This window comes from Engystomops pustulosus, chromosome 4 (genome assembly GCF_040894005.1).
Source record: "Engystomops pustulosus chromosome 4, aEngPut4.maternal, whole genome shotgun sequence".
Classification (NCBI taxonomy): domain Eukaryota; kingdom Metazoa; phylum Chordata; class Amphibia; order Anura; family Leptodactylidae; genus Engystomops; species Engystomops pustulosus.
The window spans coordinates 138,949,183-138,976,861 of NC_092414.1; the positions used below are offsets into that span (position 1 = coordinate 138,949,183).

Here is a 27,679-nt window from a genome sequence, read left to right on the forward strand (position 1 = left end):
CCAGTTCTCTGACAAATCAATACCTATTATATGAAGTTGTTTGGATGTTGATACAAACAAGTCACCATCCTCTTAGTGCTGAGTAATGAGACCTGTCCAGGCTGTTCTGTCATCACTTACTAACTTGACTGAAGCCGCCAGAAGTCTTTGAGATGCTAGAATACCATTCTTTCTTAGTTGGCAAGACACTCCAGATTCATCTTTGTCTCTCTATTTACTGCTGCTATTAAATGCAACATAACTCATCCACAGTGCAAGCAAATCTCTGACAAACCATCAAAAGGAAAGAATAGCAACAATTTAGCTCTTGTCTAGAAAGATTCATTCCTTATTCTAGTATTTAGATTGGTTTTTCCAGAGTTGAGCTGCTTGGCAAGAGACTTTATTACAACTATATAAGAGAATAAACATGTAAACAGAAACATAACATAAAAGAAATCTCTCACCGGTGATGGAAACCAGACCAGTGCACAATACAAGTGTTTAGTCTCAGATAAAATAAATGATCTAGTGGTCTGTATGCTATGAAACGCATCATTTGTATCTCCCCTCCTTAAAAGTTCTTTCTTCTGAGACAAATCAGCTCATCGAGGGGCTGCTATCATTACTTAAGCAACGTATAGAAATATAGCGATAACAGGATCAAAACATTGACAAATTCTGCTGATTATAATCCTAATAACCAATCTGTATGATTGTGGGGGAAAAAACACAGACCCGAGCAGAAAGATAAACTGAAACCAGACAAAAAGATATATATACATTTAATAAAGATTATATAAAGCAAATCCAAAAGGCAGATGGACAAAGTGCTGGGAAACTTATATGAGTCACTGTAATCTATGCAGAATAATCCTCTGCATGTCTGACTTCCCAGAGGATTGTCCAAACACCTCGAATCAATCAAGAATAGCCTATGACTCAATTTACATTATCCAACCATCCTGACACTAGCTGTAAAACACTATTAAATGTAGGTCTTGGCATCATGGATATAGGTACACGTAGTCAAGGAAAACTAGCAAAAATAAGAATAATTTTGGCTGTTTCCTTACAGGAACAGTGTCACACATGTTTACAGGTTGTGTGTTGTATTGCAAATCATCCCAATACATTCAATATGGTCTTATTTATGCTATTGTCTAGGGCAGTGATGGCGAACCTTTTAGAGCCCCAGTGCCCAAACTTCAACCAAAAGCCACTTATTTATTGCAAAGTTCCAGCACAGCAATATAAGCAGTAATTTATTTCTCCTTGTTCTTTGACAACTTTCAATCGTTCAGCCTCCTTAAGACACCAATGCAGTTGAAAGGAAGAGGGCAAATTCGCCTATCATTGTAGGAAGATTCTGTAGGAAGATTCTTTGAGTTCTGTCTGGTGAACTTCATGCTGGGGCGATGGCCCGGGTGCCCACAGAGAGGGCTCCGAGTGCCGCCTCTGGCACCAGTGCCATAGGTTCGCCACCACTGGTCTAGGGTGAGAGCAGTCGCATTTCTCTAATTTTGGACAATCCAGAGACTGATGACAGTAGCTTTTTGTACTGAAGTCAGAAATTAATTAATAAAGAATGGAAAATATAAATTATGAACCTATCTTTTTCATCAAGGTGGAGGTGATGGGCAGTAGGGATACTCTCCAGTGTCTAAACAAGCTATTTACTAGCTGTAAGTTCACTGCAGGCTTTTCACGTAGCCACTGTGCCAGTAAAAAAGTAGACTGCAGCTGACCCCTTTCAACATGAAGAACATTGGGATATGCAACAAGACAACAAACCTAGTATGGACCTATTCCTTTAGTTAGTTGTCATGTTCATGGTCTGCTGAGCACTGTGAACATGCCTAATTGAAGGCTATGGGGCCGTGAGTAAGCAACAGTTTGTGTGGCTATCTCATGGTGTGCATGAAGCTTTAGAGGAACAATCTCTAGAATACAAGTTAAACTCAAGACCTGAAGACCTAAAGCCGCGACAAGGTCCTTTCTCCTACCACCTCCCTAGAAGATTAAGCTGACATGCCGTCCTTACAAGAGGACTAGCATTTAAGGAGAGCATGAAGGACGTAAAGAATGGAAGGTTGGTGTAAAGTCTTCTTTTCCCCATCGACCTCCATGTATGGACACTTGCCTTCCATTACACTTCTGTTACAAAAATGGAAAAAAGAGCCAGGTTGCTGCACTATTTTTCTGAGTCCTACAGTACAATTGGCCCCGTAACCTTGTAATGGGTTGATGTGGCATTTGAAGCTAGACACCCCAGCTCTAGAAAAAAAAAATCTAGAACATACATATATGTAGACAACTTGGTTGTTCCCATTCAACAAGATATGTATTATTTAATAGCGTAATTTATCAAAAATAATCTATATTATTTCAAGTCATTTCATCCATTTTAAAATGATCATTTTTGTCAGTACCATGGACAGAGCATAAAACAAGTAGTATCATTTTCCTGTGGAAACCCAGAGACTTCCTTCAAACAGCAATGCCATGAAACAACACAGGGGAACAGCTATTTACAACCCCATGCAATATTAATGACCTATGATACAAAATAAGATTACAGGAAAAAAGACTTCACAGATTATTTCAACAGAGTTGCAGGATATGCAACTATGTCATGTCACATCACTCTGTATATACACGTTATATATACATATCACATCACTCTGCATATACACTGGAGATCAAAATTAGAGAACATTGTACAATCACTTGACTTTTTCATACACAATGTGATCTCCACTGATCAACATTTGACGGATTTTTGTAAGAGGTACGCCATGCCACTAGGATAGTGTTATACAATATTACCAAAGTATATTAACCTCTTAACGACCCGTGACGTAATAGCATATCACGGGTTGGCTGCGGGTGCATGGAGAGGGCTCATGAGTGTAGATAAAGTGGGGAAAAATGTATTTCGTTAGGTAAAACATTTTCTATAAGTCCACACAAGGTTGGAACACCCTTTCTGGTATGTTGGCCCATTCCTCCATCCAGATCTTGAATAGAGCAGCAATGTTCTGGGGCTGTCTCTGGGCAACAAAGACTTTCAATTCCTTCCAAAGGCTTCCCATGGGAAGGCCATGGCCACTCCAGGTCCTAACTGATGGAAGGACATTTGCACTCAAAATCTCATGATACATGCCCGCATTCATTCTTTCATGTACACGGATCAGTCACTCTTGTCCTTTTTCAGAGAAACAGCTCCTCTTCATGATGTTGCCACCCATATGCTTCAAGTAGGTATAGTATCTTTGGATACAACTCAGTATTCACTCTCCTCCAAACACCACAAGCTATGTTTCTATCAAACAATTCTACTTCTCCCATTGCTCATCTGGGACATTCAAATGCTCTCTAGTAAACGTCAAAAGGTCTGGAAATGTACTGACTTAAGTAGGGGGACACGTCTGGGACTGCAAAATCTGAGTCCCTGGTGTCATAGTGTGTTACTTATGGTAGCTTTTGTTACGTAGGTCCCAGCTTTCTGCAGGTCATTCACTAGGTCCCTGGTGCCGTTCTGGGATTTTTGGTCACCATTCTTAACGGAGCCTCTTAACCCCTTAACGACCAGTCCCTTTTTTGTTTTGCGTTTCCATTTTTCACTCCCCACCTTCAAACATCTATAACTTTTTTATTTTGTCACGACCTGTGTAAGGGTTTTTTTATGCATAACAAATTGCAATTCATAGTGACAGTATTTAATATTCCATGCCATGTACTAAGAAGGGGGAAAAAAATTCCAAATTTTACAGGGTTAAAGGAAACCTACCACCATGGATCTACCTATTAAGGTAGATCCGGTGGCAGGTTAATCTAAGGTATACTAGCCCTTTTAGGGCTTATTCTTTTGTGGCCCAGAACTTTTATAAATTTTAATTCCACTAATATGCAAATTTCCTACTGGGCTACTGGGGCGTGGAGTAGCCGGAGCTGAGGCTACAGGGCGCGGCTACTCCACGCCCCAGTAGCCTCTTGCGTTCAGCCTTCCAATGCATCTTTAGGGCGCAGCTACGAGGAGCTGTGCACACTCGGGTGCCAGCTGGGTTCTGCGCATGCGCAGTAGCTCGGGGCTTCAGAGTCAAGAGGCTACTGTGGTGAAGAGTAGCCGCGCCACATAGCCTCAGCTCCAGCTACTCCACGCCCCAGTAGCCTCTTTAGGAAATTTGAATATTGTGTGAAATAAGGTGAAATCTTGGTACCTTTCTAGCTTAGTAATGATTTAAAACTGTGTACAGCTCCAGACACACATGCCCACCTTACCCATTGGTGGCATATGTGGAGGAGAGGAACCGGACAGGAAATTCATAAGCCAGCAAATTTGTTGTGTATAAAATATGTTTAATCATTCAATTACTGCATAAATATGTTACTTTATTTGAGTTTTTATCAAAACATAGTTCATAAATAGGTAGAGAAAACTGTAAGATGCAGCCTGTCCAATACAGCCAAGTACACAAAATACAGAACAATGCAAAACCCTTGATGCTTAGGTGATGGGGCCATGCTTTAAATGCCAATGAGGTCACGTAGGTGTTTGCAGCATATCCCCCTGCATAACACTCTTTCATCAGTATCAACCGGCTGGATACTTTGCCAGGTTACTACCACACAGCGCCCACTGTATGCCTTTAATCTCTGTCATCGGCTGGCTACAATAAAATTGATAGCTTGTTCCCTATCAGTTTATTCTTTAGCAATCTGCTGCCAAATTAAAACAAAATTTTGGCTGTGTGTTGAGAGTCCATCATTCATACCAGAAATTTCCACTGCTGTTGTTATCCAGCTGGGAGCTCTTCTGCGCAAATATCTTGTGGTTGCCAGGCCCAGACATTCCAGCCACTGACTAGCGCCTGCTTCATTGTATAGAGCAAACGAAAAGCTTGGCTCAACATTGGGACAAAGTAACTGAATTTCTTAACTATTAATCCTTGGACCACCGCAGCGGGAAACTTGTCTAATGACCGAAGAATCCTTAACCCTTTAAATCTATTAACCCTTTAAGTCATTGAAACATTGATTAGCTCTACAGGAGTAGAAAAGTTGTATTCTTATATAATGATAGAACTACGATCTTTGGGTTACTTTATTTAGCGTTCAATGTCACATAAATTGGAAGATATTAAAGGGGAAAATATTAAGATATTATAACAATCAACAGAATTAGGATAGGTCATAAATATCTGATCCATGGAAGATTTCAGCACCTATCAGAAATTCCTTGCAGCTTACTTTGCTGATACTATAAAGTAAGCAGAGTCAAAACAAAAGGCTACATCCAGTGTATTGTGGCCTTACCAGAGTACCGCAGCCTCAGCAACCATTCAAGTGCCCTTTGCACCTTGCACCAAGTACATGTTTACTTCTTACAAGATGGCTGGCTTTTCTAGGCAATACAGTTTTTGCTGGAATAAATGAACTGGTTTGGCTTAATCCCACATCATGTTATTAGGTTTCTTGTAAGTCATGCTTGGTGTTAAGGAGGCTGCCTTTCAAGGTAGCAAGAGAAGACATTGGGGCAGATTTATAAAAAGTGTTCTAAGCTTAGACAGTCTTATTCTGCACCAGATTTATATAAGTGTCTTGTGCTGGGTGATACATTTGATGAAGTATAAGACTGTCTAGTTGTACTCTGCACCTCCTATTTTGGTGTGAGACCATGCCCCCTTTTCACAGCCCATGCCCTGTTTGTCGAGCTAGTCGTAGGAGAGTCTGAATACTGTCTAAAACTCTTTATAAATGTGGTGCAGGCAGTTTTTTAGTGCAAACTACTAAAGAATTCTGTCGTAGACAGAGTAATAAATCTCCCCCATTGTTTTCTGTTTCCCATCTTGGAAAACATATATGGTATAAATTATGCCATCACTTAGTTGTATATTTCAGGCTAATAGTAGTTGCCCTAGCACATTAAAACAACGGGAGATTCAGCGGAAGTGTCTGAGAGCTGAGCTGTTCTAGCTGCCCATCTGCTCATGAGTAACTAAATCAGTTCTGCTTTCAGACAATTCTGATAATTCTCCCCCATTGGGGGTCATTTAGTAAGGGCCCGCTTCGCGGTTTCCCGACGTGTTACCCAAATATTTCCGATTTGCGCCGATTTTCCCTGAATTGCCCTGGGATTTTGGCGCACAGGATCGATTTGCGGCGCATCGGCGCTGGCATGCACGCAACGGAAATCGGGGGGCGTGGTCGAACGGTAACCCGACGGATTCGGAAAACCGCCGCATTTAAAAAAAAAATTGGTCGCACGGGCCATACTCACATGCACCACGTTGAAGATGATGAACTCCGGGGCACCGCGGCGGACTTCGGCGCAGCAGCGCCACCTGGTGGACATCGGGCGCAGGACCTTTATGAATGGCCGTAAGACCTGAACGCTCGTCAGAGAAGCCGCCGCTGGAACGCGAATGGACCGGGTAAGTAAATGTGCCCCAATGTGTTGAAGTGGTTTAAGGAGAAATTGGACTCCTTAATAGAAATGAGCCAATCATAGCTTTGGCTGATTGTTAGGGGCGTTAAATTGCCAGATTGGCTGCTCGACAACCAAATCGGCAAAATGCGGAGTTAGGGAGGGCCGTGTACACATGCTGAACTTAAACCTACACTTCGGGTCTGCTCATCTCTACCCCATAACCCAGGTAAAGCCAAGCAAAATGCGGGCACTGTATTGTGTCAATTCTGCACAATAATAGATAAATCTTTCAATAAAGCATACTGACGAATGTCTGATAAACTTTATAAGCAACTTCTAGCCCAGTGATGGCTAACCTATGACACGCGTGTCAGTGCTGACACATGTAGCCATTTTCAGTGACACGCGGCCGCCGGAGAGTTAAGTTTCATCATCAGGTGCAGTAGCCGGAAGGCTGAGAGATTGTCACAAACTGAGCTCACAGCACTTCCTCCTCCTCTTCCTCCCCCGGGCCAGCCCCTCCCCCCCTGTGTGAGCTGTGACTCGTGTCTCCAGTCAGCACAGGTATCATCCCGGGGTTCAGCACCAGGAGAGGTGACCCGGCCATCAACTCCACAAACTCCTCTGCAGCTCCTGATACTTGTGGTGGGGGGAGGGTGGCAGCACAGACAGAGGCTACATCGCTGCTGCCTCATGTGATGTCCCAGCAGCTGCCACCTGTACACTGACCAGCTCCAGAGCAGGGACCAGGGAGGACAACCTGCCACTCACATCATACATACAAGACATCATACAGTGAGTAACGTCAGTGTACTGTATGATGAAAGACAGTCATCAGGGCTTGTGTGTCAGTTTTGTGACGTACAAGCCCTAAAATAATAATCGCAACGCCTTGCAAATCGCCAGACATTGAGATTATTTTGCTCCTCATGAAGGAGATGCAGACAGCGGCGCCTGCTCCCCTCACTATAACCTGTGAACTTTCATGACTGAAAGTTTGCAGGTTACTAAGCATTTCCACACCTGTCTGATTGCAACCGATCTATTACAATGTGCGATTTGCACATAGTAATAGATGATGGGGAAAATCCCCATATACTGCCATATTGTAGTATGGCAGTACATTGTAGGATCAATCAGACAACCTAGGGTTAAAGTACCCTAGAAGTTAAATAATTATACATATTTGTTATTTAAACTATAAATATCACAAAAATATGTTTTTTTTGTCAAGGTGACACACCACTCGGTTTTTTGGCGAATTTTGACACACCAAGCTCAAAAGGTTGCCCATCACTGTTCTAGCCTATTGTGCTATATGAACTACAGCATCTAATTGGTTTGCAGAATAAATATAGAGATTTTTTGTATGGTTACTATAGGAGCTGGTACACTGACAACATCCAGGATACTAGAATTGAAAAAGTATATATTACATGTCCTCTGTCAATTATAACAATGCAAAATATGTGCAGATCTGCAGCAAAGCAACTGAAAATTTTCTACAAAAAACAAGTGTTACAGACACAAACATCAGGTACCCTATAACGGATGGTGTACAAATATCAAACGTTTCACACATAAGATAATATTAGAATTTTATATTTACAAATTGTAAAAAAAAAAAAGGTGAAATTATTATGTATATTTTTTAAATCCCATCATAAATTAAGATTATTTATCACCATTTTGTCAACCACACCATGCAATACAAAACCATAGCTCACAAATATAACAGCATCAATAAACAACTGCATATAAACTCTACCTACAAGGCATGGACTGATTTGTACTGCCGCATTATATTGAGACTTGAAATAAATTGTTAAAAAGAAAAAAACTTTACCTGAGTGATTTCTGTCAGCGGAATTTCACATGGACAAAGCAGCTCCTTAGGTGGTGGTTCAACAAGGACCGGAGGGTGTTCTGATTTTGCAGTCTCTACAGAAGCAACAATTGGAGATGTGGAACAGATATTTTCTTTGTCACTGTCATCTCTTAGCTTATGTTCTGTATCTGATGGAGGATCAGCCTTGATTGTCACAGCAGCAGATCTAGAACGAATCTGCCTGCCACGCTGAACAGTCTCCCATCCTTCAGCATCTATCAGATCTACAGAAAAGAAAATATCAATTAACTTTTACCAATACCATGACAATGGGTGCCAAACTTATCCATATTTGCAATGGAATAGGTAAGTGAAAGTATGTACGAAAAGCAAAGCTGTATCCAGTTCAATCTGTTAGGGTAGTTTCATGCATCCTGTGACATATGATCCACAAGTATTTCTAAGCTCAAACAATGTTCAGGGTGCAGGACTCCCAGTATCAAAGTCATCTATGATCCCAGGAGCCCCTGTCAGCCAGTGGGACTACTATTCAATAATGAAAACATGATTAAAGTATAGGCTGCTGGAAATCAATGACTCGCATCATCATCGGCCTTGAGAAAACAGCCCTGTTCTGTAATGTTGATCCAAATTTAGGCATTTCCTTCTATATGCCAGGGATTATAGATGCATTTACAAGGGGTCAATTTCAATTAAAATTAACAGCCCTGCTTCCCTTGATTCTTAAATTGAGATTTCCAAATTTTGGTTTAGGAAGGCCTTGTTTTGAAGTACTAAAGGTGTTTTGGCTCCTTTAAACCTCCTTAACCTAGCAGAACATCCTGTGATTTCTTTTCATAAAGCAATTTCATACAAAATCAGACACAGGACTAGTGTTTCCATTTGGAGCCTGTCCACTTCACTTCCTTATCCTCGCTGATAGATTTACGACTAGGATAAAGTAGAAAGTATAAAAAGTAGAAAGGGCGGTGTTCTATAACAAATGTTCAACACCGATGGAAAAAGTAACTATATTCATAAAGTCGCTACCGTCACATAAAAAAGCAAATGAGAATTAACTGTGGGACCTTGAGAGAAAAGACATTCATTGAAAACAAAACACGGCATTTAAAAATGTACTATACTTTTCACATACTATTAATATTGAACGATAGTGGCTGCTTTCTTTTACCCCTTATCTCTGCACCCATTTTCCATGTTAAAGCCCACGCTATTTATCAGTTTGTTTCATCAATGCCTTCTACAAGCTATAGCTTTTTATTTTCTGGTCATGATAACTGTATGGGGTCTTGTTTTTTGGGACAAAATGTACTATCAAACTGCCCATTCAGAGCACTATACAAAAACAAAGTAAAAAAAAAACCCTTTTCCATCACAGCCTTCCAAGTAAATCATAACTTAAATCATAAATACATTTTTGTCAATGTGGCTGTATGAGGGTTTATTTTTGCATAAAAACCTGTACTTTATATTTGTTCTCCTGGGGCTTAATCTTTCTGATTGCACTTAATATAATTTTTTGTGTAATGTATGATGGATTAAAACATGTCAATTTGGGCACCCTTTTTGCTTTATTTTTTTAAAGTGTTTTTGTCATACGGGATAAACACTATTATAGCTTTTTGGCCTGGGGTGGTACCCCTTTTTATTTTAAAGGGGTGGGTAATTTTTGTGTGTTGATGGTTTTTAACATTTTTTTCCTCTTTTTCTTTTTTACATAAACTTTTTTTTAAAAAGTTTTTTATTACACTGCCTTACAAGGGAACGCTGACAGGAGATCGCTTTAACCTTTGTAATACACTGCACAACTTGCCTAGTGCAGTACATTATACTGTCAGTTACTGACAGGCTTCAAATTAGGCCATACCTCAGGCAGGTTCTAGTACAGTGGTGGCGAACCTATGGCATGGCATGGCACCCAGGCCATCGCCCCAGCAGACAAGACTCAAAGATAAGACTCGTCCAAATGTTGCTTTCAGTACAATTGTAAAGCAATGCTTGCTTGGCAGCTTGGGACTGCAGGTACAGTGAGAAGGTGTGTACAGGGCCTATCTATATTTGGAGGTCCTCTTGCTCACCTCTTGGGTCTTCCTGTACAGAGGGACCCTAGAGAGATGCTACAAAGATAGCTCTTTTGTTTCAAATTTGTTGGTTTCCTCAAGGTCGATACGATTGAAAATTGAACAAGGAGCTATAAGTTACCACTTAAGATCCTATGTTGCCACTTTGCAAAACAAAAGTTTGGGTTGCAGTTTGACACTCGGTACTTTAAAGGTTCCCCATCACTGGTCTAGTAGAAAGCCACTACAGGCAGTCCAGGGAGTCCCTCATATGCTAGGATAGCTGCTGGAGGATGCCGATAGGTCCAAAGGGAGCTTAGTCCCTTTGCACCCGCTCAAATACCATGGTCCATGTTTGACCTCTGTGTCTAAGGTGTTAAACTTTGCCGGGATCAAAGCTTTTTGATCCCATGCGTTTATGACGGGGCTAGGCTGTGTGCCCAGTGGCAGCAGCAGGTCTCCATATCCTGTAATCTTCTTCTGATGCAGTGCAGTAGAAAGATGTGGCATCTGAAGTACCACCTTGCCGTAAAAACTGAAACGGCAGTCGCTAAGGTAATAAAAACAGTGCCTCACCTGTCCACATGTTGTGTTTGGTATTGCAGATTTGCCCCACCCGCTTCGATGAAGATGAGCTGCATTACCAGCCCAGTTTTTCTAAATCTATCCAACCGCTTGAGCTATAAATGCACCCACAGGCTGCCAATAACAGTAAGATGTAATTGCTCACCGTTCTCATGTATTACTCTCTGTACTGGGGCTGCAGTACATGGGTGGACAATGTCTGTGACCGGATGACTTGCAGAAGCTCCATGATTTGCCTTCACTTTATCAGCCCAACTTACACCTGAAGGAGTCAAACGTCCAGGAGTCAAGGTGAGTGGAGGTCCTCTGCAAAGGTATAAGAGGTTATATTAGAAGAGTCATGCAAACATTAAACATAGCACAATAAAGTATAGACGAATAGCGTTATACGACTAGTAATGGTTTATAAATCATCCTCTCATTGTCTACTCTAATATTCACTGCATTAACAAACTAATATATCATCACCACAGAAAATATTTTCAGCACAGCTACGCAGTGATATAAAAATTCTGAATGTGGATGTTGTTATATCATTCTGTAGATTAAGGAAAAATTACAGCTTTACATCTAAAGCAGAAGTACAATAGATCTATGACGGGTGCCTAACAATTACATATCCAAACGTATGCAGCATATATAAACCTTTGTTACATAATCACATCTTCAAAAAGGTATAAAACACTTTCTGAACTTGAGGTCCCTTGATAACACTTCCTTCCACTTGAGCTTCGCTGCACCAGGTTGCACATGCTTCTATAGGAGAGCAGATTACACACGATAATTGTGGAAAAAATGGGTAGCACAGATTAACAAAGTGCAAAATTGGTATTGTCATGTACATAATGACTTTGGCCAACTAGATATTTCATTATTATACCTGTATTGTAAGAGGTATAAAACATTTTAAAAACTCATTAAAAAATGCAATTTACATACATTTTAATCATTATACTATTTTTAGCATAAAAATTGAAACCTGTTGAAAAATACAAATCTTACCGCAAAAAACAAGACCACATATATCGGTTAAAAAATAAAAAAGTTATATCTTATGGAATTTGAGCAGGGAAAAACAAAAAAAGTGTCCTGAAGGCCAATTTAGGTGGTGTTCTTGAGGTGTTAAAGAAGAATATTTTACTGATACAATGCCCACAGCAGAAGAAAGGGCATAAAAAAGGGATAGAAAAATCTTCAAAGGTTCAGTTACTGTTTAGGGCGTGGTCACATGCATTGCTTGCAATGCGTTTAGAAAGGCAAAGCAAGCACCCGAAGTGGGCTTCCATTGAACGCATGTGATCGGCAGCAAGAACCACGTGTTTTGCATTGTGTACATGCACAACACCAGATGTTGGTTACCCCAGGCGCTTGCATTGAGTTTATAAACGCGTTGCAAACGTCGTGTTTGATCGCACCTTTAAAGGGACCCTGACAGTTTTAAAATGCATTCTAAACCATTAAAATGGTTTGAGAATGGAGTGCTGACAAAATACTTTGTATGATTATGCAAATCAGCCTAAATGTGCACCAGGGATGGGCATGACTTACCAGGGTGGCCTACACAGTTGAAAATGGTCCAGCTTTACTCCAGAATAACTGTACAATAACATGCTTAGACTCCTCCAGGGTTACAGCTGTCTGTAGGCAAACTATGCCTGGCCCTGGTGCAGTCTATATCAAGGGTAAATGGTCTCTGCATCACGTAATCGTCTTGCTGGCACTATAACCGGTTCGGTATAATTGGCTTAAAAGGCAATATAGACCCAAAGACAAACTCCCTTTTAAAATATCAGACACTCTTTCAGTAACCCGCCTTCTTGAAGTTCCAATCCATATTAATTATCAAGTCTATTCTTCTATTTACTACAGTAAAAAAAATAAAGGCCTTTGTGACTCACATATCCTTTATCACTAAAGAAGAGTATTTTACTTACAAATATTACAATACTACACTAATCATACCCAAAATTGAGAGCCCGCCTTGCACTCGAAGTGGAGCTCACTCTATCAGATGACGGACTAGGCAAGACATGACGTCCAGGTGACATTTTCTTCACTTCCCATGCCAAAGAGGTAGGTCTACAGTCAAAGGTTAACAGTAACAAACAACACACAAAAATTCATATAAAGAAAAATAATAGCTAATATACACTTTATAGACAGACATAAACATATGAAAAAAGAAAAGAATTACAAAATTCCATAGTACAGCAAAGATCTAGAATCTAATGTAAATGATGATACTGTATCTAATTTTAGTGATCCAGGGATAAGATATTAGCTAGATTGAGAAACATAAATGGGTGTAATTTCTTAATCTTTCAGGAAATATTTGCCAGTTTTTTAGATAAGGAGACCTTCCATTCTGTGATTGTATTATGATAAATAATCACAGAACCATTGTATTGCCCTTGAATGCAGACAGAAGTAAAATTACAACACCCAAGGGGCAAGCTCTGAGTTAAAAGTCATGGAAGTGGCCGTTTATTAATACGCCTCGCACAGGAGTGCTAGCTCTTATCAAAGAGGGCACATGCAGTCCCCCAGAGACAAGGCCAACCTCTAGTACGGGGGCAGTATATGCAAAACACAGAAGAAAGCTTACTGTAAAAGAATATTCATTGTAAAACTACAATGTAGGCAAGTTTCTGATATTAAAGTTGGTTGCCCATGAGTAAGTTCAGTCTGAGTGGGTGAAAAACTTGAGCTGTCGATCACTTGGACATTTCATCAGGACTGAAGTTTAGATGATCTACGCCAATGCTAAAGAACTTAGTTACCAAACCTCAACCTATTCACTAAGGTCTAGGGGGAAGTGCGTTGTGTCCTCTGGCAAAGCTCAATCAATCATAACAAATGCCCTCAGTCTGTTGGTTCTGTAAAGTAGACAATAGGACTGACACTGAGACTGAGTCGTTTCATACTGTCTTCATTGCTACAGGATCCAGATTATGGATTTGCTACATAGTGTATTTAATTGGCTTACTACAAGGACATAGTTTTTTTGTTTATGTAAATAAATCAATTTTAATAGTAGCAGAAGGACAGTTACTGAAGGTCTAGAGATATGTTCAGAAAAATGGGCTTGAACTGTTCTGTCCTAGTGTTCAAAGAAGAAAGTGAAATTGCACATGAAAGAGGAAATAGAACGGCATTTACCTGCTCTGAGCATCTGTTTTCTCCAATTTTTCCTGGAGCTGGATCCAGTCGATGAGTGCCTTAAAATCCCGCACATAGTTATCAAGCATCATCAATACTTCCTGTGTAGATAAGTTAATATATTTATATGAGTGACTGATAAGAATGCATTATTTCTATATTACTTTACACAAAGAAGTAGATATTTTGAACACATACACAGACAGAAAATAATTCACCAGTTAACCTGTATCTTAGCACAAATATTCCACTGCTTATGGCCAGATGGACATGTTTCTGAGGCAGAACTTGTGTCATTAAATAACTTCAAGTAACTACAAGTAAATACGATAGTTAAGAATTGTGGTCATTTTTTGTAAAAACCCACCCACTCAATGCCACACGGAGTTCTAGCAGCAGACACATCTCTACAACAACTGTTAAGAAGAGACTGTGTGCAGCATTCTTCATGGTAAAATAGCTGCTAGGAAACCACTGCTAAGGACAGGCAATAAGCACAAGGGACTTGTTTGGGCTAAAAAACACAAGAAATGGACTTTAGAGGAGGAGGAGGAGGTGTGATGGTGTGGGGGGGCTTTGCTGGCGACACTGTTGGGCATTTAATCAAAATTTTATGTATACTGAACCAGCATGGTTACCACAGCATCTTGCAGCGGCCTGCTGTTCCATCCGGTTTGTGTTTAGTTGGACCATCATTTATTTTGCAACAGGGCAATGACCCCAAACACACCTCCAGGCAGTGTAAGGGCTATTTGAATAAGAAGGAGAGTGATGGGGTGCTACACCAGATGACCTGGCCTCCACAGGCACCAGACCTGAACCCAATTGAGATGGTTTGGGGTTAGCTGAACCACAGAGTGAAGGCAAAAGGGCCAACAAGTGCTAAGTATCTCTGGGAACTCCTTCAAGACTGTTGGAAGGCCATTTCAGGTGACTACCTCTTGAAGCTCATCAAGAGAACACAAAGGGGTATACAAAGCAGTAATCAAAGCAAAAAGTGGCTACTTTGAAGAACCTAGAATATAAGACATATTTTTAGTTGTTTCACTTTTTTGTTAAGCATATAATTCCATGTGTGTTAATTCAGAAGTTTGATTCTACAGTGTGAATCTACAATTTTTATAGTCATGAAAATACAGAAAACGAGAAGGAGTGTCCAAATTTATGGTCTGTACTGTATGTGGTGGACATCTATCGCCAGGATGAAGAATTGTAAACCAAGCACAACGACTTACTGGTGTGTGTCCCCTCCAGCACGATCAAATCTTCTTCAACGAAAATCTACCATTTGTTTTGATGCATTGTGAACCAAACATACTTTGAGAATGCTGTAGCGACACTGATGCAGAAACATATCTTGCTTAATCCCTGAACTGGGTGGTTTTGCTCAAAAAACAATTTTACACTGTTTTATAATGTTATAATTGTTTTTTTTTTTTCAGCAAAACCACTCAATTCAGGGATTAAACAAGATATAATTCTCCATCAGTGTAGCTACAGCATTCTCAAGGTATGTTTGTTTCATAATGCATAAAAACAAATGGTAGATTTCCTTTAAGCTTCTTATGCCCTTGTTTTTAGGAATATAAGTCTTTAAAAATGAAGGAAATGAACATGAGGGGCTTCAGGCTTCATTAAAGCCTATGGAGTCTGGAGCACCTCAGGCTAATTTGCATAATTTTATAACCCCCCCCCCCCCCAAAAAAAAAGCAAGGTATAAGAAGCTAAAAGAAGATAAGATACTGCCAAAGGGGCACGCACCAGTATGTCAGTGTGCTTTGTTTACAATCCTTCATCCTGGTGGAAGATGTCCTTTAAAGGAAATTTACCATCTGGATTGCACTTCCCAAAGCAGATCTAGCTGTAGATTCTTGATTCTCGCCCCTGCAGCACTGTATACAAACTCCCTGTAGCATTCTTGCTTCCTGCTACTGAAATATGCCTACCTGTGATGTAGCAGGAAGCAGGAATACAGCTTGGATTCAGTGCCCTGGGGGACAGGTAATTGTCATTGCTGTCTGAGCCTGGATGAGGCTCTGGCAACGCCCCCACTTCTAGATAATTTACATATTTTGTATAACTTAATTTAAATAAATGGAAAAGCGTAATAAAGAATTTCAAGGGCGGATCCTGGATTATGGGGCCATTAGAAATCTATCGCTAGATCTGCTTTAGTAAATGCAATCCAGATGGTAATCTTTGTAATCCACTGCCAACTTTTAAAATAATGCTAATGAGCCAGAAGGATCTGGGGTAACTTATCAGCGTGATTCCGTGCTGTAGAGTCACAGGCTGTTACACTGTGCTAGGAGCATTCCCTCCATAAGGCAGAGGGAGTGGGAAGTGCCAACAGAGAAGATGGGGAGGGTGAGACAAAGCAACCATCTGTGAAGCTACAGCATGGGGTGTCTGGTACACTCCCCAGAGACCGTCTGGCCCATTAGTATGATTTTCGAAGGAAGGAGGCCATGGATAATAAATCTAAGAAGATTACCACAGCCACAGTGCCTGGATCTATGAGTAAGTGCCCCTGGTTTACCATGAGGGATTTTGATGGTAAATTTCCTTTAAAGTAATAATGTTTAGTACATTCTGCTGTGTTTTGTTGGTTATTTGAGATCTAATAAATTTACCCACGTTTTATGACCTTCTAATTGTAGTATTCAAAGATTATATACTTTCTTTTTTGTGATATAAATGTAGTACCACAAGTCATTATAACACGATGTACAGAAAGTAGCTCGTAGGGGCCATTCTTTGTCTGGTCAGCTGCAAATTCATATATACATTGTTATAAAGTTGATATGTCATATAAAAGTTGGTGTTTGTAAATCAGTACCATTCATCTGGATGAGGCTGTTTTGGCAGCAAGCACATGGGTTTTCCAATGTTCCAATATACCAAGTGTGAATTTTTTCTAAAGCCGCTCTATAATTTTCATCTTTGGTTTGGTAAAACAGTTGGCTGTGCACGAGCCTGTCCTTTCTGCTTGTACTTCATGGTACAGTTATATGGGAATGGTTGTCCCGACCTACAATTAGTGGTAATTTGCAGCAGAATAGCTCCATCTGCTTGTAAATGAGAGATCATCTCCGCACAGATACCTGACTGAAGGACTGCTCTGTGCATCTTATCAGGATGATCAGGCTTCATGCCTTGAGAGCTGTAACACAAGCCATGTTTTCCGAACAAGGGAATACAAACAGGACAAGCAGCAGCAGGGGGCTCCGTCACTCAGGCATATCTCTCTCCGGACATCTCACCCACAGCTGGACAAAAGTGTCTCTCAGGACGCTCCCTCCCCCATCCCGGATCACCACAGCTAGATACTCGGCTAAAGTTACCAATTAGTTTACCAATTGGCTGCAACGGATTCGATTGGTTTGTAATTAATTCTAGTCACTGGCGCGCACGGCAGGACTGTTGGCGCCATCTCTTTGTCCTGATGACACTCTATACCAAGACACCAGGACCCCAGGGCCCTGCACATCAATACAGCTCTCTTATTCACCTACAATGCTTCTCATTGCAGATTAAACCGTGGTGCTGAAGCAGTAGAAAATTACTCTATCTATAGGATCCACCAGAGAGGGGACCTGAAAATAAGCAGACAAAGGTCCAAGTGGCCTTGTCTCTGAAGGTCAAACTGTATTTGTCAAACTGATACACAAGACAAGGAAAATAGATCAAGTCGACATTGAGAAAAACAAGTCCGGGCAGAGTTGTCATATGTCATACCGAGAAAGATAATGAAGTACAAGGAGAGTCTAGCAAACAAATATACAGTAACCCATTGGAAAACGTGGTGACTACGTGATAAGCAGTGAAATCCAATATACCAGCATGGGAGGAAGATAATATGTTAACTATACTTTTTTTATATATATATATATTTCAGCTATAAAAACTATTTTACAGCAACAATGACAAATCAAAAATGATTCAGAGAAACGGTAAACAACACAAGATTTTGTTATGTCACTGAATAGGAAAAAGATGCATTAGAACTACAACATCGCCACCTACTGCTGCACAGAGGAATCACAGCAGATGACTGGATTCAACACTGGACACACTGCTCCTTATCATGTAGAGTTGGTGGTTATAAGTAGTTCTAAGAGCAAAAACAAGACTACCGTAAACTGGATGTTTGTTAAAAAAAATGGACATTTAGTTAATTAGTTAGAGAAATAGAAAAAACATGGATGATTTGTTTTATGTGAAAAAACCTATACAAAATATATCACCATATTTCACACAGATTACCCAACGCCAGATTCCTGGATTCAATTCAGGGTAAAAAGCGGGGAGAAGAAATGGAGGTGATGAAATATGAAATACCACCAATGAAAGATGTTGTCCAGTACCAAAATTAATTACAATAAATATTACAGGCAATTTTATAAGAGGGTATCAGATAGGATTTCAACTCAAGAGAATTGATATCAGAGTCAGCAACATAGTGTGGTCACCCACTAGCTCACCTGTTACAAGAATGAGGATTTTCTTAGCCTAAAACCCTCTATATCAATTTGCTTAATTACATGCATATAACGTATGAAGATTTACCAATATATTTTATTACATCTATATAGTTATGTATACGCTAGTGTTACAGTATATGCCTGTAATGAGAAAGAATGTGGCTTTCCAGCTAAGGAACTCTTCATTCTAATAGCAGGTGAGCTTGTGCCTTATACCAAGGCTTCTGAGCTAATATCATGTTTGGGACACATTACAATAATTAGCTGGAATATTTGGATTATCCTGGAACCTCAGAGATAAAAAGAAAAAAGACCTTAAAGCCCAAGTGACAAAGTCTCCACAAACTGCCCCACAGCTAAAGGGAGTTCTGCAACAGGAGACATTGGCAAGTAGGAAAACACAGCTGCAACACAAATCAGAGCATATCATTTTTATATATTTCTACAATACCTTGCATTCAACAACACTCTGGTCTGATTCACAAGTGACATAGATTTCATCCACAGCTCTCCGCAGGTTGTCAAAGAGAAATGCCCAGTATCGAGCCCGAAGATCCACTTTGCGGGGAAGCCTGGTCTTGGATGGGCTTTTATCATGATGTTTGTCATTTGCAGAGTTGACACTTAATTTGCAGTGCAAGGAGCTGTTCTGTAGAATAAAAGACATCAAGGCATGAAACAAAAGCTGCTGCTCCTTGTACAGTATTCCTTTTAATTTTCTTACAACTTTTTAATCCCTTGATAATCAGAGTGTATTGACCAGTTACAATTTAGCCATGAAATGAATGTTCCGTATATACTAGAGCAGTGATGGCGAACCTTTTAGAGACCGAGTGCCCAAACTACAACCAAGACCCACTTATTTATCACAAAGTGCCATTCAGCTCACTGAGGACACCAATAAAGCAGAAAATAGGAGAAATTGGATGATCATTTTAGCTACCCTCAAGGATCCCCTAGACAGGAAGAATTGTCAGGGCCGGAGCAGGAGCTACAATGATAAATCCAGATCTGTCCAAACATTCCCACTTCTCCAGTAGTCCCTGGTATTGAAACCCCTAATTTTAACACAAAAAGGCTGGGAAATACATTGGTCGCAGCCTTCCCCCAGTATATAGCCAGCCCCTGCCCCCTAATATATAGCCCGCCCCTGCCCCCTAATATATAGCCCGCCCCTGCCCTCTAGTATATAGCCAGTGCCTGTCCCCTTGTATATAGCCAGTTCCTGCCCCCTTGTATATTTCCAGCACCACCTAATATATAGCCAGTGCCTGCCCCCTTGTATATAGCCAGTGCCTGCCCCCTTGTATATAGCCAGTGCCTGCCCCCTTGTATATAGCCATTGCCTGCGCCCTAGTATATGGCCAGTGCCTGCGCCCTAGTATATGGCCAGTGCCTGCCCCCTTGTATATAGCCAGCCATTGCCCCCTAATATATAATGCCCACCCCCAGTATACAACCAGTGACTGCCCCCCAGTATACAACCAGTGACTGCCCCCCAGTATACAACCAATGCCTGCCCCCCAGTATATAGCCAGTGCATCCCCCACAGTATATATCCAATGCCTGTCCCCAGTATATAGCCAGTCCTTCCCAACAAGTATATAGACAGTCCCTTCCCCCTTTCCCATATACAGCCAGTGCCCCCCACCCCGTATATAGGCAGTGCCTGCGCCCCCCATATGTAGCCGGCAGCCCCCTGCTCAGCCTTAAAAATAAACAAAAAAATTGTACTCACCTTTCACACGCAGGTGCTCTTCTGTCTTCAGCTCCGGCTTCGGTTCTGTCTTCAGCTCCCTGCGTTGTCCCGTCGCACACACCATGACGTCAACCACTAGCTGACATAATAGTGTGTGCCGAAGACGGAGCACAAACTATGATGTCGGCAAGCGGCTGACGTCATGTTTTGTGCAGCGGGACCGTGCAGGGAGCCGAAGACAGCGGGGGGCATCGGAAAGGTGAGTACAGATACGTTTTTTACATTGACTCAAGTTTGGGCAAAGTTAGGGTTTTTCAGCACATTTTAGTGCTGAAAAACTCGGCTTATACATTTGTTCATGTGTATTTCACTCTTATTTCCAGTTTTAACTTTGAGTCATAAAACGAGGTTTCCCTAAACCTAGAATCATTATTAGCTTCCATTACATACATAATCAAGAAAAAAAATGAGGTAAAAAATGGACAAGGTCCGATTACGTTTCATTATTAACACTTCAATTTCTAAAAAATGTGAATTTGTCTTTAGGGGACTCTATCCCACAGTGTCAACATTTCCTAGAGAGATTGAGGGATAAACTTCTGTTGTGATGATTTATCCTCTTTGGATTAATGAATGTAAAATAAACGTGCTTATCTGGGGCGGCCATGAAATATCATAAACAGTCCTCTCATTTCAATTAATCTTTCTTGCCTGAGATTATGGGTCTATCAACAACCCCAAGAACTCCCAGCGTCGGCTTCCTGCTGGAGGAATGAGTGATGAGCTCACTAATGCACCGCTAAGTAACGCCAGCGCAGCAAATAACTTCTTCCCTGTGTAGTGTTTACTGCACTTTCAACCAGAGGGTTTAACCCTTCAAGTGGCAACAAGAAAAGAATAAAATGTCACAAGGAAGACAGTTAGGATTTTTTAGATTCTTACATGGTACATCTCCGCTTATGTCAATTTTAGCTATAATGAATAAACAACAAGATCCTTGTGGAAGGCTTTACATATAGCATTTTTTAGAAAAACACCATTGTTTTTGTGGCAGTTTTTCATGCATGTTTTGAGCCAAAGTTAGACGTGAATGCTAAAGCAATGGTTAAAATAAAAGAAGGCTGCAGAATTTAAGCCAGTTGTAATCTCTGAGTAATTAGAAACCAACAGAAATTGCTTAATAAGAGCCTCAGGATGCGATCACATGGTGCTTTCTTGGTGCATTTTTGATTGTTTACCATGCATTTGGCTGGTTTCAATCCGTTTTTCTTAATTTGTTGAAGTTTAAGCAGCTGTGAAAATATTAATACAGCTGCTTACAGTTTCAGGAATGAAGAAAAACTGATTTACCGTGTTTTTCTAGCCGAGTTTTTCAGCACAAAAAATGTGCTAAAAAAGTCCCCTTGGCTTATACACGAGTCAATACGAGTAAAAAATAATAAAAAAATGGACTTAAAAAATAATAAACTTATATACTCCGCCTCCAGTGGCCCCGATGCGCAGCGCTGCTCCCCGATGTCATCGCGGCTCCTCTTCTGGCTTCCCGGCTCCTCTTTTTGCTTCAACGCCCGTCTTCTGTCTTCTTTAACATCCTGCTGGGCGCCGCCATTGTTCTCTCCCGGGCGGCGCCTAATATGACGTCATACTAGGCGCCGCCCGGGAGAGAACAAAGTATAAATAGCCTTTAATTCCATTGATTAAACGGTAGCTATAGTTTGTAAATTGTCATTTGGTAATTGTTAATGTATATTTGTCAGAAATAAAAACGTATTCCCAATGTCATATTGAAAATCATCCAAAAGTTGCTACATATTGGTGGCCTCAACTCTAATGGAAGAGGTCTGCACACAACAACAACAACATAGATGTACATAACAATGCAAAAATCACCGGTTTGGGAGGTTTGTGCGCTCCGTGGGTTCCTCTCTTAGGTTTTCCGCATGGCCACTTGGCTTTTCCTGTAAAATATAAAAAAGTATCAAAGGTATTTTCTCTAGTGTCTGAGCTTAGTGACACTTATTTACAATTGTTATTCATAAAGTGGTTATTCTTGTTTTAAAAAATTAACTATCCTTAGAATATGTGATCAATAACCAAGTTCTAGGGATCCAAAACCTAGTACTTCCAACTTACCTAGTTGAAGATTTGGCATGTGGCTAATTTGCAGCTAAGTCCAAATGAAGTGAATAGGAATGAGCGGCAATACTAAGGCTGTGGCTGTGCTTGGTACTGCAGGTCATCTCTGTTATCTTTAATGGTCTGAACTGCACCCATTCCAGGTGCCGAATATGATACCACTGGCTGATTAAGTGAAAGCATGGCTAACTAGGACAACTTTAAAGGAAACCTACCACTTGAAGTGGCAGGTTTCAGATGGAAATACCGAGCACCAGCTCAGGGTGAGCTGGTGCCGGAGCTGATTTTTGTTAGTGTTTTAAACCGCTGTATTGCGGTTTAAAACACTTTTTAAACTTTATAGCCGGTGCAGGGAGGTACGCGCTCGGCAATACAGCGGTTTAAAACACTAACAAAATAAGCTCCGGCACCAGCTCACCCTGAGCTGGTGCTCGGTATTTCCATCTGAAACCTGCCACTTCAAGTGGTAGGTTTCCTTTAAGCAGGTGTTGATATTGATGCCCTATTATAGGTCTGTCTGCTTGTGCCTTGTCATGTCATTTTAATGTGAGACTTAGGACCATTTCACATCATTCTTAGAGGCATTCTTGAACCGTTTTTAAACAGACTGAAAACTCATCCATAATTTTTTTACATCAATATCTGACATTTTTCCTACAATTGCCACACAGCTTCTGCCAGTTTTCTCACCTTTTTCCAGTCCTCTTTTATTTAAATTTACATCTAATTAGCCCCCCAAAATGTACAAAGCACATGTACATTCTGTCCACCTATTAAATCAACTCTCTGGAAACAACAAATTAGGCTTCAAATCAGGTACAATAATGATAAGTTGTGCCATCATCCGGTACCATAATGAGAACCCCCAGCTCCAAGTAGGCAGAGGCCATGTGATGGTTTATTCATGGCTGTACAGTACAAAGGATATTGATTGCTCAGAGATGTATCCCATTTTGTGCATTGATTTTGTATTCTATTCCCGTGTAACCTGACCACTGACAGCCCCTTGGAAGGAGATGTATTTCCCATAATCAATATATGACCCAGATCCAGGGCACTTCCAATGCTGGCTGAGGTAACAGCACAAAATACAAGAGGAGTCCTTATCACCATGTTATGTTCCATTATTGTAAATCACTTCTCTCTTCACTATATCCTTTGTATATTTAATAGGGTCAGGCAGCATGATATTTATCAGGAAAGATGGGGGGTTCTCACTACGTAGTCATGTGACCCTCAAGCACAGATATTTATATGGATGTGTCAGGTACATAAGATGGAGGTAGCTCACACTTATAGTACTAGCAGGCTGCAGGCTTAGTATATTGTGAGCCATGAGTAAGGGCGTCTTTTGAGCCCGAAACGCGTAGGCGATCCAGTCAGCCGTTTCACTCTATGCCAATCAGGCTGTCTCGCTAAACTTACTGTTATTTCATGATTGTCTTTTAAAGAAATTTTTTTTGGAATAAAACTACATGCTTTTATCTATAATTTTTGGTGCGGCATGCGATTCTTCTTCTACAATATTTATATTGTACATACATGCTTAACAACAATACATAAAAATCTGTATTTGTTGTGCAATATTTTGAAATGACTAGAGAAGGAAAATTTCAAGGAGACTGTTAGATACAAACAGAAGTTAAAATCCATGAAAAGAATTGAAAATTACAATTCCACCATATGTTAGTGAATTGATGTTTGACAGGTGGACATTTTTGACATTTTCAAATAAAATCTATTTTTAGGTGAATTCTATGTATAAGGGCTCATTCAGACGGCCGTCTATGGGGATGTATATGCGGGGATCGCATATATGTCCTCATAGATGGCAATGGCGGCGGTACACTGCCTTACGTGTGGCACCGTTCCCCGCTGCACACTGGGAAAAGAGGGAGCCTCCTCCTGTCCAACGCACCGCGAGCATACCATTGTGTGAATGTAGCCTAAGGGATACACATATACTATGTTTATATGCAAAATATTTTCTCATCTTATACATTACTTGCACATCCATATTGTGTTTTCCAGGGCTGGGATCCCACCTAACGAAGAAACTGGATTCTGCAACTTAAGATGGTTAGCAGCAGCACCCAAGCAAAAATTGAATAGAGGAGTATCTCATAAGTTTACATGTAAAGACTATGTCATTTACATAAATATGAAGCAAACTGGCAACACACATCAAAGGATTATTCCATTCAGCCTCAGCAATTGTTTCTCCAATCATACAATTGTGTAAGTACCTTCATTTTCTTTGCTCTCCAAGGGGACACTCCAGGCTATCAGGTTTCTTGCAGTACGTCCTTCTTCAGCTACAATCTTTCGGACTTTGTCATGACTATTAGATCTTTGAAACGAAGCCTGTAAAAAAAAACAAAGTTAAAATTGTGCTTTTATATGTAGTCCTCATAGAAAGAATGATGCCATACAGGAAGAAAAATGTAAGTTGTGTAAGGCCTCTTCTACACTTTTTCACGCGCGTGTACAACGCGTGCCTTTGATGCAGAACTTGTATTGCACTTTGACCCATTGTAATCAATGGGCTTTTTCAGACTTTTTTTTAATGCGCGTTTAAATCTCAGCATGCTCTACTTTTGCAAGTCATGCTTGTGAAAAACGCACCATACAAGTCGATGGAGACACATCAAAAACGCATTGCACTCTGAGACACAAGTGCAATGCGTTTTTTTAACAAATCAATTGCCATTGAAAAGATAGAGCTCAGTCCTGAGTCCTTTTCACGCGCGTTATCTGCACGTGAAAAACGCATTGAAATTGCATTGAAAACGTGCGTGAGACACTGAACAAACTCTGACTGAAAACTGCAAAATGTCAGTTTTTCATTCACTGACCAAACTCTGACGTGACCTGCAATGCAAGTGTGGAAGGGGCCTAAGGCTACATTCACACGAACGTATGGAGGACGTATATACGGCCGACGTATATACGGCCGATATACGTCCCCCATACACTTCTATGGGCGCACGGCACCCTACGGGAGCGGTACGGTGCAGCACACGTGCGGCACCGTACCGTTCCGTACCCGGGAAAAAGATAGGACCTGTCCTATCTTTTCCCGTAATACGGGGCCGTGCGCCATAGGTTGCTATGGAGAGGGGCGGGGGTGAGCTGCGCTCACCTCCTCCTCCTCTCCCCGTACACTGCCGTTGCCCGCTATGGTACGGTACGGGCGGGCAACGGCAGTGTGAATATAGCCTAACACTGGATGCTTCTGTAATACAGAGGAGAGCAATGATATCAGGAACAGACATCCGTAGACCGAAGCAGATTATCTAAAACAAGTGAGTTTGTTCTGTCAATCTAACCCTGTGTGCTTCTGGGAATACAGTCCAGCGATTCAAGTTCCAATCTAATAAACGCTGCAAGTGCACAAAGCGAGTCTGTCGGACCAAACTATCTCAAGGCCAGTGAAAAGGACAGAATATTCTGCCCGCTATCCGACAGCCATGAACATTAGCAGCAGAATGGATATATTGAAACCCTACCCACATGCCGTAATAAAAAATATGCATCGTGTTAATTATTGCTGCAGATACAAGGAGCAAAATGTAACCTTTACAATGGAGAGTCACCACGTTTATTCCTGGCCAATACGGCTGATTCTTATCTGTGCTGAGAATGAGCCCCTGGGCCCATTCACTTTAATGGGTAGCTCAGTCTGCAACTAGACAGATTTAAATAGTGGCTGGTGATGGATTAAAAAAATGGCGGTAAATAAGAGAGTTTAGATTAAAGTTAACATTTTTCGTTTCCTAGTCTCTCACTTTCTTGCTCTGAAGTCAATGAGCCAGGTTGATTCTAACTTATTTATAAATAGCCAATAATATGTAATAATAAATGTAAAGCGGTGGTCCGGGCCTTGACTTGTTTGTTACACCACATTGTCTGATATGTACACTCCAAACTGTAAGATACCCCTGAATAAGAGGGCACTATAGAACTGAGTACACCGTAACAAGGACTAAAACGTTATTACTAAAGTCACCCAGAACATCAGAATGGCAGCTTCAGAAGGCCACTTGGGTCTGTATTTGTCTTCTTATTGATCGCTTTACTTGTCTAGTGGTCTATTTCTTTTAAACCTTATGCAATATATAAAACACTTGATGGCTGAGATGCTGTTTTACTGCCAAATACGTACTCCAGTTATCTACTCAATATTATGTCTGAACAAAGGATTTTATTTGACATGCGTCAAATCACACTCACTGTATTATTTTGCCAATAGTGGTCACGCCAATAGAAATCTCAACACAGTATGACAGGAGCTGAATGCAATGTGCATAGTGTATTCACCATCTCCTTTTTCCCCATACAGATAGCTGCTGGGCAAGAAGTGAAAGAGAAATGTGTGGCTAATTACAGATGCACAGTTCTCTCAATGGAGATACAGTGCTCACAGAAACAGAGATATCGACTGTTGAAGATACAGTTGGAAATCTATGGAATAAAAAGCTGTATATAGAACTCAACATTTTTTCTGCAACATTAAGAGTAGATATCTCTGGTTCTGTGAAGCATCCATACTAGGTTTGCACGATGCATCAAAATCTTGGTACTTATACGATACTTTCAAAGGCAGAAGGGTTTAATATCAGGTTTCTGTTACATGTGGTACTGAATAACTTCCACAGACTCCTTGTATCTGCAGTGCAGACATCTTTAAGAAATGTGTCAGGTTAGTGGCAGAGCAGGGACCTGGCATCAGGGAGATATCACCATCTGTCCACATATGGATCTCTACATCTCCCAGGGCTTCCCCAGACACAGGGTCTCTAATTCAATAAAATAATTTTTTGCCCAGCCCACAACCTCCACACTCCACCTGCCATAGAGAGACAGAGCCTCTATCCACTAGGCCAGTGATGGCAAACCTTTTAGAGACCGAGTGCCCAAACTACAACAATGACACGCTTATTTATCGCAAAGTGCCAACACAGAAATTTAATTTGTGATTTATACTCCCTTCTCTGTCACAGTTTTCATTGATACCAGCACCCTGAGGACACCAATAAAGCAGAAAATAGTCCCAGGTAGTCCTGTCACTTTAAAATAGCTCTGTGCACAGCAAGTCCTGGGCTGTCTGGGACTGCAGGAAGATACCTGGAGTCATCTCTGGTGATGGCCTGAGTGCCCACAGAAAGGGCTCCGAGTGCCACCTCTGGCACCAGTGCCATAGGTTAGCCATCACTACACTAGGCTATGGGGATAGTGGTTGTTAATGGGTGGATTTTATGTAACCAAGAGCTTCACTGTTACACTGTGACACAG

The 27,679-nt window shown here is 40.9% G+C and overlaps 1 protein-coding gene across 3 annotated transcripts in view; it reads right to left on the reverse strand.

Moving 5' to 3' along the window:
* The window catches only part of SCAPER (S-phase cyclin A associated protein in the ER), a 163,247-nt gene that overhangs the window by 125,161 nt on the left and 10,407 nt on the right, over positions 1 to 27,679 (reverse strand). For all 3 annotated transcript variants that reach the window (XM_072147687.1, XM_072147688.1, XM_072147686.1), the window contains exons 2-8: positions 24,631 to 24,748; positions 22,139 to 22,206; positions 19,001 to 19,198; positions 14,066 to 14,166; positions 12,869 to 12,985; positions 11,052 to 11,212; positions 8,259 to 8,524 (exon numbers count right to left, since the gene is read on the reverse strand). In XM_072147687.1, coding sequence (XP_072003788.1) covers positions 8,259 to 8,524; positions 11,052 to 11,212; positions 12,869 to 12,985; positions 14,066 to 14,166; positions 19,001 to 19,198; positions 22,139 to 22,206; positions 24,631 to 24,748 — 1,029 coding nt within the window. The remainder of the gene's footprint in view (positions 1 to 8,258; positions 8,525 to 11,051; positions 11,213 to 12,868; positions 12,986 to 14,065; positions 14,167 to 19,000; positions 19,199 to 22,138; positions 22,207 to 24,630; positions 24,749 to 27,679) is intronic.